Source organism: Diceros bicornis, chromosome 6 (assembly GCF_020826845.1).
Source record: "Diceros bicornis minor isolate mBicDic1 chromosome 6, mDicBic1.mat.cur, whole genome shotgun sequence".
NCBI lineage: Eukaryota > Metazoa > Chordata > Mammalia > Perissodactyla > Rhinocerotidae > Diceros > Diceros bicornis.
Window position 1 is genome coordinate 16,213,686 of NC_080745.1, and position 16,332 is coordinate 16,230,017.

Below are 16,332 nucleotides of genomic sequence, written 5' to 3' on the forward strand. Positions count from 1 at the left end.
AGGACATTTGGAGAGAAGGGAGTGCCTTCCCACTACTAAAGATCAGTTGACTAGGAGAGGCAAGTATGCCCCCAGAATTCTTACCTCCATCAGTGATTACAGTGGCCTGCTTTCCACTAACTATTGTAGTTAGGATTGTATAACCCCTCCGTGTTGAGTTTGAGGAAGAAAAATCAAGTCTGGAATATTCCAAATGGTAACACTAATTTCAAACCGTTGGCTGCTACATTTGAATACAAGCCTTTATTTGGAAAATTATAAGTGCATATACATCTTTTCATTGATATGACTTCAAAATAGAAATTGCTGTTTCTCAAAAGGAGTTGTTACTTGTTAAAAAAAAAAAAAAGCACACTGCATACAGGAAACTTCTCCTGGACCATTTTCACATTATCTGGGAGATGCATTTTAAACAATACAAAATACAGTATTTATCACATTTAACACTGACCCCATCACTGCCCAGGGACTGAGAGTCCAGCGAGGTTGCAGAATAACAAGTTTCCTGTGGGGTTTTTTCAACTTGGCCATGTCAGTGGTCTGCTTAGGACTTGAAGGTTCCTAGAGCTTTTCCTAGGGATGGAGCTCCCTCAGAATGGGTCAGGGAAGATGTGTAGAGGGATCAGGACCCCACAATTCTCATCCAGCTGCAAAAGGGCACACCACCTGGGTAAAGGTGATGAACCCCCAGCGAGGGAGCCCATGGTGATAACAGCAGGCAGTGGTCAGAAAAGGAAGATCAAATCGGATCCAATGAAAAGGTTTAGAAGTTCTCTGGACTTCACACAAGGGGATTGCAACCTTTCGCTATTCAGGCCCTCTGCTCAAAGCCGAACCTCCTTTCTCAGGAGGACAAGCAGACAAGCAGAGGGCCCCTCCTGAGCCTACTCGCTGGGGTCTCAGCACCTGGCCAGAGCTGGACAAAGAACAGTGCAAACAACACATGGAACAGATTCAGATTCCAACACACAGCATGTCTGTGAGCCCCGGTCCCCCAGCCCCACTGTCTGGTCCTGATGCAAAGGCTGGCAGTGAGGACCACCCTGGAAGTTACAAGGAGCCAAAGGGAAGGTCAGGAAGAAGCAGCACTGGACCAGGAGGATAGCTAGGTGACCCCTTATCAACTGAGGACTTGCATTTTGAAAGCAAAAGGGGATCAGGAGAGCCTTTTCCTTTGCAAATGGACTATTTAAATGCATATTTGCTTTAGCTGGGAAGTCTCCTTTTAGGAGAAGATTGCAAGTAGGGGAATTGTTACACAAATAATCTTCTCTGCAGTTTCTACTCTTATCTATTTTTCCCCCTATAGGGGAGAAACAGAGATGATTCTTAACTGTAGTCAAGATTCATGGGCATGTTTATTTTCTTGGAGTAAGAGATTTAATGGTTCTGGTTCATGGATTCCAGGGGAAGATGCTTCCAAATTTTCTATGAGATTTTTAAGTATCTTGGATTACTCAGAAAATGACCATCCCACCGAAAATTCCATCATTTCATGTATAATTTAGGAGGCCTATAGTGACAGGTTAATTTCAAAAGAGGGTTTTGAAACTAGTTTTGTATCCCTTATAACTAATAAAGGCCCCACACACTCTACTTTTTCAATATAACATAGCTGGTTTGAGGATGAGAATTTTTGTTCGGTTGATGGATTGGCCTTCTACCATGAAGATCCAATTTAAAGGAATATTTATGGAAATGCCTAACACATGTTACTGATAACTCAAAGATTATTAAATCTAAAACACCTACAATTCAAGATTGTTTTATTATAATACACTTTCTGCGTGTTATTTACAGTATCCTGTCAATTCGTTCATTTCCTTCTTTTGTCCTTTTTTTTCACTTTCTTAATTTTAAAAATTTTACTGGGATCTTTATCCAAGGGAGAAAGTATTAGTGAGACCAAATGAAAAACCACAAAACAAGCAAAAAGCCCTCAAGTGCCTATCTTTTCAAAAAGTGAAATTTTTAAACCGTTAAATGCAACTCTACAAACTGCCCTGGGTAGAGGGACACCCTCTAAACATCAGGGTACTTAACCTACTTTCCCAAATATCCCATCATTTTCTAAGAAGAATGCCCTCCTTGAGGTCCTGGAAGCAGAAGATGACAGCAGCAGCAGAGCAGGTCCAGGGGACATCATGCAAGATAAGAGATGATGGGATTGCCAATGGTGAAAAAGATGAGGGCAGATTTTAATTGGGAAGGAATCTTCATGTCCAGGATAGATCATTTTATGGATCGGGTTTTCAAAACCAAAAGAGTTGAGGATTCTTTTCTTGTTATTTCCATAACAATGCTTGGCTTGACACAATGAAGACAAAATTCTCTATGGTTCTGAGCTATTAATAACTATAGAAGCATGAGGGTCGGTGTCCTCAGAGGTCAACACTGTAAACCAAATCCCCTTGTGCTCTGTTGATCCACCATGGCTTTGTGATGAGTGGGGAAACCAAGGTCGTCCACCCAAAAGGACCACAGCCCTAATCAGAAACCTGGTCAAGGGCCCCGAGGGGCATCTCCTCACTCTCAGCCTTTGCATAGGAGGAACTGACAGTGAATGCACGGAGGACACTGGCTTTGAACAAAAACACAGGATCGGACAACAGACAATATTCCAAACAAGACACAGATGTGCACAGTGTTTTCAGGACCGGGTAACAGAGACATTTTGATTTGCTTCTTGGTGCCCAGTTTAGATTAAAGCTTTGGTCTTGAGAGAGTCCTTTTCCAGGGTCATGGAGACAGTCTTGGATACACATGATGATGGATGAGAGAGAGAATGATGAGAAGAACGTGATGGGATGCAGAGGAGAGCTCGGGATGAGGGGTGCATCTCGCCTTACCCTGGCCTCACACTCTCACCTGCCTCAGCTCAGGGAAGCCCTGCGATCTCACCAAAGAGGCGGACTCCGGCTCTCACTTGGAGGAGGGGGGAGCCTCCTGCCTAGCCCTCTGGAACCTAACCCTTCACCATCCCTTGTGGCATAGGGCAGCCTCCACTAAGGTTTGTCCATGCTGACTGGTCCTGACTCTTCCTGCTGGCATTCCATCCTGGGACATGATGATGTGGGCAAGGCTTCCTCTGTCTGGGGTCCCAGCCTGCACAGCTCAGAGACAAAACTCAGGAACCACTAATCAGACAGGGGCTCCATGGGAAAGATATTATAATAAAGCAAGTAAAATAATGGTCTTAGTCTAAGTTCCTATCTGTCACCAGTGACATTGGATAATCAAACTAAATGAAAAATAAACATCATATATTTTGCTACATAATCAAACGGTGAAAATAAGGCAAACTGTGCAAAACAAAGCCCTTGGAAATGCATTCCGCCCTGCCCAGACACGGGGAAGCCTCTGGAGGCCCTTCCTAACACTGGTTTCAGACCTGGGCTCCTACTGTAAGGTTTCCTCAGGCGTCTGACCCAACCTGCGCCTCTCACATCTTGAACCTCCTGTTAACAAGAACAGAGGGAGACACCGTTAAGGCGGGTTCCCACAGCAGCCAGGCCTCACACCTGAGATGCTGAGCCCTGCTCCAGCAGGGCCCCCACTCCTGACTTCCAAATCGCGGCAGTGCATCTCCCTTCCGAGGCCCTGGGCAGGGGGAGGGCAGTGAAACAGCCTTGGTGAAGCGAGGGATCGACTGGAAGGCGGGAAGTGGAGAAGACAGACCAGTGCAGCAAGCATGGAGCATGGTGGACGAACGAGGGCACGGAGACGGCATGGCACAGCGGTCACACAACAGGACAGGGCGCACTGCCTCAGCCCAGCACGGACGTTAGGGCTGATGGCCTCCCTTGCTCCGTCTGGAGGCTGCCGGCTCGTCCGGGGTTGGCACTACCAAACACTTCCACCTACCACCCACACTCACCCCAGGACCTCTCGGCCAGCGTGGCCAGGGGTGGCCCCAGAGGCGGGCACATTGGCTGCTGCGCACCTTGCACTGCTCACCTGGCGCAGACGCGTGCACTGCTGCCTAGTTTCAACCCCCAACCGAATGAAGGTCCGGCTCTTCGGCTCTTCCACGGAGACCCTGTCTTCGGCCGGGCTGCGGCTATGCCCGCTTGTCAGATACAGTGAGGCCCCAGGGCCATTGAAGTCATACAAGGACAGGACTGGAGAGTGCCTGTGTGTCTTAAGGTGGGGCCAGCTCTCTTAGTCTCCACAGCCCTGGCTTCCCCAGGACTGTGGCGGAGTCGCTGTGCCTGGGCACTGCAGAAAGCAGTTTGTCACCTCCAGGAAGCAATAGCTCACCTAACTGAGGCTAGAGGGCAAACAGCTCTCCACGGTGCCCAGGCTGGACCTGTCACCCCCATCTAGGCACAGAGATGCACTGTTCCTGCAGTGTGGAGAAAGGAGAGCATGGAGGCCCAGGTCTGACCCTCTTCAGGGTGGTTTTTGTAAAGTTAAGCCAAGGTCACACAGACCAAAATTGCTGCTGGCTCCCATAGGATGGACGGCAGCCCTGGGTAGCCCAGCAAGCACTCAGATGCCTTCAGAGGTTGGGAGGGCAGGAGGAGGTGGGCACCCCGCACACCCAGAAGCAGGCCTGCTATTCCGAGTGCTGGCCAGAGGGTCTCAGGCTGGGAGAGGTAGCCAGAGAAAAGAGATGGCAGTGGGAAACAAAAGGTCTTTGGCTGCAGGACCCTAGGGGGACACTTCTCCAATGGGGAAAAGGAATGGCCATAATTCTCTATGCTGTAACCATGAAGGAGTACACTAAAGCTTGAGGGAGACACAGGCTGTGGGATCCAGGTGAGGACGACAGGCAGGGACCTGAGCTTTTCTTCTCCTGAAATCCGTTTGCTCTGTCCTCCAACCATTTCATCTTTCTGGATCCATGTACTGAAATTATGCCCAGGGGTCCCGGGTGCAGGGTGAGTGTCTGTTTATGTGCGACGGGGGATGGGGAGAAGAGTGGACATTCAAGGTGCCCTTTATCAAAGCACTGCTGAAATCAGAGCCTTGCTTTCCCATGTGATCCCCCTCCTTCCAGTCCGAATTAGAGAGACTTGGCAAGAAATCTCAGACAATAAATCTGTGGGTCGGGGAGGAAAGTTCTAGAACTTAAACCACGTTCACTTTAGGCAGATATTTCCCATGAGTGAGAATGGAGGCAGCTGTGTTCCGGAACCTAACAGCACAGAGTCATGGAGACCCTCCAGCAGAAAGGGGGGAGGGCGATAGGCTAGGAGTCCCCAGAGCTGCAGGCCCTGCACACAGTTCCTCCACGTCCATCGCGGACCCGTTTAAAGAATCTACAAAATGAACTGCCCAGCGAAGAGGCTCCCTGAGAAGCGTTTCCACATCTGCTCTCTGTGAGTGCAGAGCTCCCCCCCACTCTACCCACAAGGTGTGCAGAAACCCACCTGTGCTTGGAGGTAAAGCCACTCACACAGCACCAGGCCTGCGGGGGGCGGGGGGCGTGTTGGAGAAGTCCCACCCCAGACAGCAGAGTGGTAGAGGGCCAGGCAACAGGCACTTGGGAAAAGGAGTCAGTTATCACCTGCAAATGGCATGGCCACAGCCAGCTCTGCCCCACCAAGGCTGAGCTGGGCAGCACCGGGGGTGGGGAATGAGGGCATAAGGCACATGTCCCTTGCTGGCAGGGGTCCTGCTGCTGGGCTAGCAGACTGCTCTGTGCACCAGCCAGGCGGCCACATCCTGGTCTCAGACAGGAATGCAGACTTAAGTGTGTGGAGCTGTGTGAGCTCCTGAGCGATCATGGGCCTTCTAAGAGAGGGAGTGGAGGGCAGGGTGGGAGGCTTAGCAGCCCAGAGCAATGCTGGAGACCCCCGGCCATTCTAGAGTCCTAGGCCACTCTAGAGAGTCCTGAGCACATGGTTTCCGTGTCACAGACCCCAATCCCAGTCTCTGCACAACTACTTTCTTCATAACTTAGGAGGTCAGGAAGGGCCTTAAAAAGCGTATAAATACAGGAGCCAGTGTGGCCACAGGGGCAGCAAAGCGCTGCTCCCCCATGGAAGTCTGAGCGGCCGCCCAGGAGGCAGGGGGTGTGCCCTGGAAGAGGGTGAGAGCAAATTTACAAAGCGCCGGGAGAGACAGGAGCAGAGGGCACTGCGGTCCATCTCGAGGTGGCAGATAACTAGTTTTTCCTTCTCTGAGCAGCCTTTCTCTTCTTCTGTCGCTTCTTTTTTCCTATCTTTTCTTTTTTCCCCACTTTTTCTTCTCTGCGCCCCCTTAGATAAAATTAGTAGAACCATTAATACTGTTGAAATAAACAAGAGTCTGTCCCAGTCTGCACAACATGTCACACTGGCCCATGTATCCTCTTAACTCGGTCTTCAGTCTCAGGCCTGGAGGCCCCTGGGCAAAGCACTGCCATCAGTACATTAAGATAAATTAGACATTTTCCCCAATTCAAAAAGAACTAGACAGACTTCCACAACATTTGTGAACTGGTTAGAGCAATAGCCAATTTGCCAGCTTGACGCTGGTTCCCACTACTGCCTGAGGCTTCCAGTGGGGAAAGGAATTCACACCTAAAAGGGTGCGAAGGCACGCCAGGGCCAGGCTGGACTCCCATCTGCTCTCCTTGGGCTTCTTTCCTTCTCAAGGCAGAGCTGAACTCTCTGCTTTATGTAAAAAAATCTCCCCATTTCAAGTCAAATAATACTGTGGAGGTTGGAGGCCCAAAATTCAGATGGCCATCCAGGAGAAGAGAAAGAAGGCAGCCGGATCCCACCTTCTCCTTCCTGGATGCCTGTGGACACACCCTGGGAATGACTGGGATTGTTCTGGAGAGCGAGGGAGAGGGCTGGTTAGCAGAATTTTATTAGAGCAACTGGCTCGTGACTGTCACATTAAAATGATTCAAGCTGAATGGTATTTAATGATTTATGGGGGAAGGCCACCTGTTCCTGAGAAAGCTCGATATTAACCATGGGCAGAAATTATGGGATTTTTACATGGGAAAATGTGAAAGCTGGATATTACGAGGGTTGAGTTTCTGGAGATTACATGGGAATGTTAGGAGAACCAAGGCAGAGGAGGAAGGGGAAGAGGAATTAGTCAAATATTATTCTTCAGAAAACCAGCACCACTGCTTTCATTGTGTTAAAAAAAAAAAAAAAAAGGCGCAAAAACGAATTGCAGATCTAATCTGCTCCTGAGAAAACCCCAGGTGCTGTCACTCACAGGTGAAGCTGTCACTCACAGGTGAAGCTGTCACTCACAGGTGAAGCTGTCACTCACAAGTGAAGCTGTCACTCACAAGTGAACTCGATGCAAGGGTCTAAGGCACCTAACCAGCAGGCCAGCTTATCTTCATAAACTCCAGAAATGTATCTGAGCTTCATGTCTAACAACTAATGGATTTTATTTCAGGTAAATAAATTCCCACATACAGTAGGAGGTTTATACCATGAAACGATTAGCATTTTATTGCTAGTGCATATAATGTCACATCTGATACAATTTTAGTACAAGTGAAAAAATATGCTGTGGCTAACATCAAAAAGCTGCAATCACATTTATATATCATATGTATTTCTTTACAAATTGCCAGTAGTTTAAGATAATAGAGAAATGTAACCTACTGACATTCATATGGCTCCACTTCAAATATGAGTTGTTCGACTATAAATATATTCTGAAATACATTTGTTTTCTAAAGAAAAGTTAAAAAAATTATGCACGAGAAAGTATTTTAAAAACGCTTTGCAAAAAGTTACCAATACCACCGGGCCCATCTGTGGATCACATTTATACATGGAAATTTCATCTTGCCAATATTTCTGATTGGAACCTGAAACCCTGTGTGGCTTCAGGAGTTGGGATGAGTGGCAAGAGGCTCATGTATTCATTTACTCTTTTACTTCTGATTTCAGAAACCTCAGAGTTTGTACAGCCTCCCTGGCATATACAGGCTTCAGAGGCAATCACAGAAACCAAATTCCTCAAAGCAGACTCGCAGATTGAAAATTGCATTTGATTCTGCAAAGACTCGTGTTTCATGGGAAGGCGGAGACGTGATCTCACACAGCCCAAGAGAGGGCCAGCCCCATTCTGGAGGAGGCCAGAGAAGGATCCCACAGAGGGCCAAGGAGGAGAAGAGGGCAAGGGGAGGAGGGGGCTGCAGGGCAGGAGCCCCAGCAATCACCCTCCTCCTGTTGAGCACGTCCAGAAATGAGAAGCAGAAGCGAGATGAAAGCATGCTGTTGGAGGCAGGGAGAAGCCTGGGGAGGACTGGGAGAGGGTCTGAGCACAGTCCCCAGTGATGGTGGCTCTTACACGGAGCACACAGACCCGATCACTGAGCTCGAAAGAGGAGGTGAAGGCAGTGGCCACAGCCTAACACTGGTCAGTATGTGAGAGTCACCGGGGGTTGTCATTCCAGGAGGGGCGCCCCCTGTGGGAGCTGCCCACGGTCTTCCTCCAAGCCTCAGCGTCTAGAGGAAGGACACTTTTTTAAGCTCCATGCTTGGCCATCACCTGACTGTGCCCAGACCCCTCAGGGAAGAACAGGAGAAGCTCGAAAATAAACCAAATACAGATCTTGAAGTAATCACTGATTTAGAAAGGGATAATGAGAATGATGATGATGGTGATGATCATGAGAGAACGGACTGGTGGGAAATGCTGCTGGGATAATACAATTCCTTAGAAAAACCCCAGTTATAAAACAGCCAATGTGCAAGGGTCCGGGGCACGGATGAATACAAGCTGCGATATTGTACCATATGCTATAAATGCTGTTATCTACATGCTGGGCAAATCTCAGGCCCGTTCCCAGGTCCACGCGCTCCCCCACAGGCACACCTGGTCCTCACATTCAGACCTTCCTCCCCCACACCTTCGCCCTTTCATCTCTCATACGGTTTTAGCTTTCCTCAAGTGGATCTAGTAGAAAGTCCTTTTCGGCTGTTGTGCTTACTTGTTTAAAGCTTTCTCCAGGTAGTCTTGAATCCACTTCAATTTCGGGTCAATGCACACTTGTCTATTGTTGTTCCTCAGCCTTGCCCTGCCGAAACAGAAGAGGCGACAGTGGGCAGCTGAGAGGAAGGAGGCGCTGCCGTGATGTGGGCATTCACTCATCTGGCCCCCACATCAGGATCCTCAGTGGGGCCAGGTGCCCCGCTCAGCAGGCTCAGGTTCCAGAGGAGTTCAAGGGGGGCTGGGGAAACACAAAGCTAGCAGTGCAGCGAGTTCCACTGCAGAGATATGGGGCAGTGAAAACAGTCTTCCCAGGGGAGTTCAGGGACACTTCACGGGGGGACATCTGAGTCGGCCTCTGAAGGATAAGTAGGAGCTGGGCAAATGAAGTAAGGAGGAGGGAAAGCAAGAGCAAGTACAGCAAAGGCGTGATGTGCTCCGAGAATACGCAAGAGCAGAGACGGGACGCTCAAGGAGCAGGTGCCAGGGGCAAAGGAGATTATGGAAACTTGGGAGGATTGTAAGTGGAGAGTGACAGAAGCAGATTTTATTTGGTGGATAATCTTGGTAGCACATGGAAGACAGACTTAAGAGTAAGCCTGGAGGCAGGAGACCTGCAAAGAGGTACTGGAGTGGTCTGGGCTGGAGTGGAGAGGGCAGTGAGGGGAGAGGGCAGCGAGAGGAGGGACAGTGCAGGGGGGCAGGAATAGTGTAGGAAGTTTGCCAGAAAAATGGTTTCCACAGAGATGTTACAAGTTCCCGAATGCCCCATGGTCTCATTTGATTTTTTAAAGTTCATACCCCACCTTCCTCCTACTTCTCACCTCCACTCACAGCCTCCCTACCTGAAAACTCCTGGGGAGGACCTGGACGTGCCTCTCTGGGTCCCCTCCATAAAGCCCTGGGTCCCAGGTAATCTCAAGCAGACTGAGGACTTCCCTGCCCAGCCACTCGTGGGTCTATGAGGACAGTCTGGCCAGCACAGTGGCTCGGGCATATCCATGGGAGTCTTCACACAGCCTGCCTATCAAGTGACTGAGGTGTGCAGAGGAAGGGTACGGCTCCAAGCAAGGCAGATTGAGGTCCAGATCTGGGTACCACCGTATATTAATTTTGTACTGGCCCAGACTTGAGAATTATATTTGGCTTCTTCAACTTCAAGGTGCGTTCCCAGACAAGTGAACCAGCATAATCTGTCCTGGAAAGCAGGCCCACGCTAGCTAAATGCAGTATCTGGCAAAATACCTCTCACAGGAGAGATAGTATTTTATTCTAAGCAAAGTCAGTGGAAAAGCATTCATCTTCTAGTGGCCTAAAACATATAGTAAATGACAAACACGTTCAAGGCAGTGAAGGCTAGAAAAAAAGACAAAGAAAATCAAACCTAAAACCAGTTGGTGTTGGGTGGAAAGGCCTTCAGGAAGTGGAAGCTTTCGTTCCAACTGCTGTGTACCCCCCCACTCCAGTTTTAGCACTGGGACTTTTCAGGAGGTGAGCTGTCCCCGGGAGGCCCTGAGCCTCACCTCCCGGTGTCTAGACACAGGACCATGCTCGCCGTGTGCAAGCGTGGGCACAGGAGCCCTGGAGGCCAAGCAAGGGCCAGCAGGCTCTCCTCCTGTGCCTGCACTGGGCGAGAGATCTTTGTATCTTATGTATGTGTGGTTTCGGTTGGTCTCTTTTCCCATGTGAATGAAATCCAATGTTAGCAGCTGCCATCAACACCAACAAAAACAAAAACTCACACGTCATGTTGGAGAAAATGCTGTTAAGTGAGCTGATGATTTTGAGTTTTTCACCAAATGGTTAAAGACGACTGAATTTGGGTCTTGTGAGTTTGTGCTGTGATAAAGGATTAATTGAGAGCAGCGAAGCCCTGAAAGTGGCAGCACAGACAGAACCATCATCAGCCAAGGGCTGGCGAATCTACTGGAATCCCACAGAAACTTTGGTGAAGCCCATGTTTCTCCAGCTTGGAGGCATCCAACTGTGCTGCCCTTTGCTGCCCGACGGGAGGAGGCATGGAAAGAAGAGAAAAAGACCACTGTGAGCCAGCACAGCACCAAGGGTAAGAGCAGTTTTTGAAAGTGCAGCCTGGAGGTGAACTCAAAGTCTTCATGGTAATAACAGCCGCCTCTCATGATGCCAAGTTCAAGGTTGGACACTGGGCATGTGTCATTTCTCTAGCTTTAACAAGTCTGCGAATTAGGTGTTACTATGCTCATTAGATGTGACATCCCTGGAGGATGACATTCAGACTTACACGATCTGAAGGGCACAGGTCGGAGTGTTAAGGATTTTCAGATGTTTGACGTTGGCTCTGGAAACATGGCTCTCGAAGAATCGGCAAGGACATCTGTAGCTCAGGCTGACCGGTTTCTCTAAAAGAATAATGATAACAAGGCAGCTTGTTATTACCCCGCCAGGCCTTGGGGATACACGCATGTCTGGTTCTGCAGCTGAGGGTTAAGATGGTGGAATGACGGTAGGATTAAGAGGGATGGGGTGAGTCACGGGTGCATCCTGGCAAAGACCACCTCCTTGGGCAGCACAGTGAGCTCTGGGTGGGCTCAGGCACAGCCTCTACAGGGCCAGAGGGGAAAAGGCCTTGGGAGAGAGTAGACCCTAAGAGGACAGGGAAATTAAAATAAGAAGCTCAGGCGTCTCAAGATAAAGGTAGTAATGAGAGGAGATCAGTTTCAGTCTAAGTACTGAGGCTCCCAGTTTTTCTCTGCAAAATAAATTTCTCTAGGGCCAACTTAGAAAGACCTCCCTACTCAGGGAATAGGATCAGAAAGGAGGCTACAGGCTCTCTCTCCTCCTGCATCTCCCCTGGGAATGCCAGCCCCCCCACTCCCAGTCTCCTCTCCTCACATTCACCTTAAGCCCAGGCAACCACAAAAGACTCCCAGCTGCCTTCCTACCTGGGAGGCCCCAGAAGGCGGGCCAAGGGCCCACCTTCTCCCAGCACTTCTCTGAAGGCGCGGAGATCCTCAGGGCTGGAGTCAATTGTGGCTTTCATTGCCCAGGCAGGGATGCTGCAGCCTCCTGGGTTATATTACATCTTTGTTTGCCAATTCACCAATTTGCAAAATGCCATAATTGACACTCATTAGTGTAAATTAGCAAAGGGCTCCTGCAGAACCCACTGCTCACTCTTTAAGTCTAGAATTGTAAGCCCTCAAGGGGCTGGGATTTGTGGGTTGTTTTTTTTTCCCTGCAGATTTTATCCAAACCCTACTTAATACCCCAAATTATTTGAATCTGTGGATCCTTTCATCAGGGATTAAACGTACGTCTGAGAATATTTAGTCGAGAGATTTAAAAAAAAAAGTTTGCCTGTTTACAGAGCTCCCAGAGGCCTCCTGGTGGTTCTGAAGTCCTACACTTTGGGGCATGAAACCTTGTGATGGAGGGACTTAATTTTTTTCTAAAGGGTGCATCAGTTGAGAGATGACTTGGCCTGGGTACAGCAGCCTATTTAGCCACCAAGTCGGGTTGGGAGGTGGGGGTGGGGGTGGGGGTGGAGGCAGACCACACAGCCCCCAGGACCAAACTGATAACCAGGAAGGAGAAAGCCTGGCTTCAGGGCGCTCAGTGACTCCTGGCACTTGGAGAGCCCCCGGGGCAGACTTCATGTTTATACCTGATCTGACTCCAGAAACCTGCTGCTGAGACCTGGCTTTTAACAACTGCATGGAGTCCCTGCAAAGGAAGTCTATACTGTCCTGTAACCGGATCACCTGGGAAAGCGACCCCAGAGCTGGGGGCTGGGTGGCCTGGGGAAAGGAGGAGCCACAGTTTCCCCTCTGAGTGTCCTGCCTCCAGGTTTCCCTCGAATTCTCATGGGTCCTTCTGAGCTGAGTGGGACTGCAGAACTGGGGCCCGGCGGCGGGGCAGGACGGGTCCCCACCCCAGCACAACCAAGAGATGGAAGGTGCACAGTGTGAGAGCTGCAGGGGCAGCAGTGTGGCAAGGGGTGGGGGCTACTCTCCGTGTCTGAGAAGCTGTTCTGACTTCACTAACGAAGCAGAGGAGATCAGGCCAGAAATCAGAGCAGACTCTGAGCTCAAAACACAGGCTTTCTCTTTTTCTCCTCTGTCCCCTCTGCCCCCTGGGATTATGCATTTCCTTCAAAGGCAATTCTTATTCCTGCTCCCAGGACCCAGTTGCCTGCCTGTCAAATTGGGAATTTCAACAGGTTTTTAAAGTGACAGAGCCTCAAGTGATCTTACCAAGCTCACTCAGTGCTGTGTCCACCCAGTGTCTTTTCTGTCATTATTACTAACTTTTCCAACTGTTTTGGATGTGACTCTGCGTACAGGAAAGAGGCCTGACTGGCCCAGATGTTACCTGGGGTTGGCACCTGGTGAACGTGCTCTTGCTCCAGAGCAGTCCCCAGAAAACCTTGCACTTCAAGGCAGAGAAAGGAGCCCCGGCCAGCCCCTCCAACCAGGCCTGGGAATGAGGCCCACCTTAGGTTTAACCCCTGGAAGCCCAGGGCACCCAGGGGCCCAGCTGTGTGGCTGAGGTCAGCCAGGGGAGGAAGGACAGTAGCCGGAACAAGACTCCGAAGTACAGCTTTGGGATTCAGCATGTGGCCAGAGGGTACACAGGCTCCAGGTGGTCAAAAAGTGCATTCTGGGCTATGCACGCAAGGAGGACAGAGCAGCCTGGAGCCTAGGACTCCCACTCACCCACTCAGCTGCCAAGAGGCAATTCAGAGGGGCAAGCAACCAACCCTTCACAGGGTCAGGAGGAGTCTGTGATGAGGCCCCCACTTCCTCTGTTCTCTCCCCAGGTCAGCTGTGCCCAGGGCTCAATGACCTGGGTCCCTGCATTCTAATCTTTTCTGCATCTCCAGAGTGAAGGGGCAACTAGGGGCAGCACCATGTCCTCACAGAGGTGTAGGATGACACCTCCAGTCTCACTAGACCACTCAATGGTTAATGCCCAAACCAGAGTGTCCCCATGACCTGAGGGGTCAGTGTGAAGACACAGTCTAAGATACTTTTGCAGCCAAGAGAAAAATTCTCAGTTGCCTTCCATTCGCGTCCCTCTGCAGCTCTGATCAGCAACTTGCTACGCTTTTAAAGAACACTTCCCAGGCGGTCAGCCGCCAATCCCGGTTAGCCCAAGCCCCGCAGCCTGGCCCAGCAGCATGCATGCTCCCTTTACCCACACTGGCTTCCAGGACCACGGCCGCCAAGGATGCAGCGGCGCAGCGGTGGGTCTGTGACCAGAACCCAGCCTAGCGCTCCAGGCGCTCCAGCCCTGCACAGACCGCGGCTGCACCAAAAGCGCTCAGAGTGTCCTTCAACCCTTGCAGGGTTCGTTGGAAACTTCGCACACAGCCAAGAAAGGGCAGCGCGGCCTGAATAACATGGTTTTGTTTTCTGTGCTCAGAGACAACAGTTTATTTTGGTTTGCAGCAACGGTATCCTGTGACAGGACAGCGAGATTTCCCTTAAGCTTCAAAAGGAAAAAAAGCTCTCTCCCTCTCCCAGTGAAACAGGACACCACCTTTCCCAGTGGCCTAAGGCCCTGGCAATTGAACTTTGCAGCAGCGCTCATTCCGAGGTAGTGCGCTCGCTTGGCCGGTGACAAAGGCGCCTGTCTGCAGGTGTGTTTTGAGGGCTGGGGAGGGGCTGGAGCGACCTGGACGGCCGTTGGGCCTCTCTTCGGTGACCCCGGGAAGAGGCAGGAAGGCAGTAGCTGGACACGCGCCCAGGTTCGCCGCGTCGTTGCGGACCGTGGAGCCGTGCAGACGCGCGGCCAGACGAGCGGCGCAAACCCGACAGCTGCTCGGTAGGGCTCGCCCGCGGAGCCCCGCTAGGGTGGGTGCAGGGAGGGCTGGCCTCCTCTGGAGGGGACGCCGCGCAGCTGCACCCAACTGCACCGCCACGACAAGCACGCCGCGATGCTTTGCAAAAGCTTTGCAAAGCGCTCTCTCCCACACGAATCGCCAATCTCATCTGCAACACCAGCGCAGCGGGGCTTCGGAGCCCTTTCGCCTCCGGGAACCGAGCCTAGCGCGCGAAGACACTAGCTGCGGGTTGGGCGGCAAGGGCCCGGGGCCCGCGGCTCCTGACTGGGCTCCACACCCACTCGCGCTCTCCCGCGCTGGCTCCGAATGCACTCTCCCCGCGCTCCTACCCAGTGATCCTGCCCGACCTCGCTCTGCAGCCCGCTCCAGGTCTGGCAGCCGTTCCCCCGTCCCGGAACCCGAGCCCGGCTGCGTCCTGCGAAGCCTCAGCGCGAGTGGTGCTACGCACCCGGCTTCGAACGCCGCACCCCGAGGGAGCGCGCCCTGCGAAGCGGGCTGCCTCAGCTCCCCCGTGCACAGCGGCGGAATGGGGTTCGTTCAGGGCGGCCCGAGCGAGGGCAGAGGAGCTGCAGCCCGGCACCGGGCACTGAGCCCTACGCCCTGCCCACGCCTCCGCCGCCCAGTGCACTCACCGTCGCTGAGGCAGAGCGCAGCCAGCACGAGGGCCAGCACGACGACGACCTTGGCATCCATGGCACGGGCAGGCGGCGGGCAAACGGAGGCCGGACGCGGAGAGGACGCGGCGGCGGAGAGTGAAAGTGCGGCGGCGGGAGGCGCGCGCCCAGCACTTTAGAGGCGAGAGCCGGGCGGGGCGGGGCGCGCGGCAAGGGGCGGGCCAGCAGCCGAATCCCGGCGGGGGCCGGGGGCTCAGAGGCGCGTCGCCTCCCGCACGGCCGCTCCTCCTGTCCCCTCCCTCCCACCCTCCTCTGTGCCCGGGGAGCTCCAGAGGAGGCCGTGTGCTCCGGCCTTTGACCTCAGGTTCTGCTGGGTCCCGCTCCGTAGGCCTGACCTGCAGCGAGGAACCCAGCCGCGCAGTGAGGCTTGGCTGAAGGTCTGGTTATTGTTCCCATCGTGCAGATGGAGAGATTGAGTCCCGCAGGCGGGAACTGAGTGAGAACCGAGGAAAAACAAACAAGTCGGTCCTCGGGGTGAGGGCTGGCTGGGCCGGCGGCGTCCCGGGGTAGCTAAGAGCGTCCTGTTTTCCTAGCGTAGGACCTCGAGGTGACACCGGCCCAGGCTCACCGCACGGCGTCCCCTAAAGCTCGGCAGAAGGGAAGGAGACTGGTCTTTGCAGTCAGAGCGACTCCGATTCCAAGCCAATGCTATCACCTACTAGCGAGCCTCAGTTTCCTCAACTGCACAGTTGGGGCTCTAAAATAGGAGGCTGTGTCGCCAGAGGAAACAAAAGCAGTTCGCCCTGGAGGCTCTTAGGGGTCAACGTGAATTTACTTGGCCTTTTGTAGCTCTGTTCTCTCAACTGTGCAGTGGGCTCCTCGCAGTTCCACAGGGTGGGATTGGGAGAATCGACCGAGACTCCCCTCCCCATCACCGCGCGGTGCTCAGCATCGAGTCTGACACATAGGACCCAAGAAATGGAAGCTAGAAAT

General features: G+C 52.0%; 1 protein-coding gene across 4 annotated transcripts in view; it reads right to left on the minus strand.

The window, feature by feature from the left end:
• The window catches only part of CXCL12 (C-X-C motif chemokine ligand 12), a 28,890-nt gene extending 13,415 nt beyond the window's left edge, over nucleotides 1-15,475 (minus strand). Inside the window, exons 1-4 of one of the 4 annotated variants that reach the window (XM_058542937.1) lie at nucleotides 15,358-15,474; nucleotides 11,162-11,279; nucleotides 8,903-8,989; nucleotides 78-3,458 (exon numbers count right to left, since the gene is read on the minus strand). In XM_058542937.1, coding sequence (XP_058398920.1) covers nucleotides 3,443-3,458; nucleotides 8,903-8,989; nucleotides 11,162-11,279; nucleotides 15,358-15,418 — 282 coding nt within the window. In that variant the 5' untranslated portion in view covers nucleotides 15,419-15,474 and the 3' untranslated portion in view covers nucleotides 78-3,442. The other 3 variants (XM_058542935.1, XM_058542938.1, XM_058542936.1) reach the window with 3 other exon arrangements.
• Nucleotides 15,476-16,332: the final 857 nt, after the last annotated feature.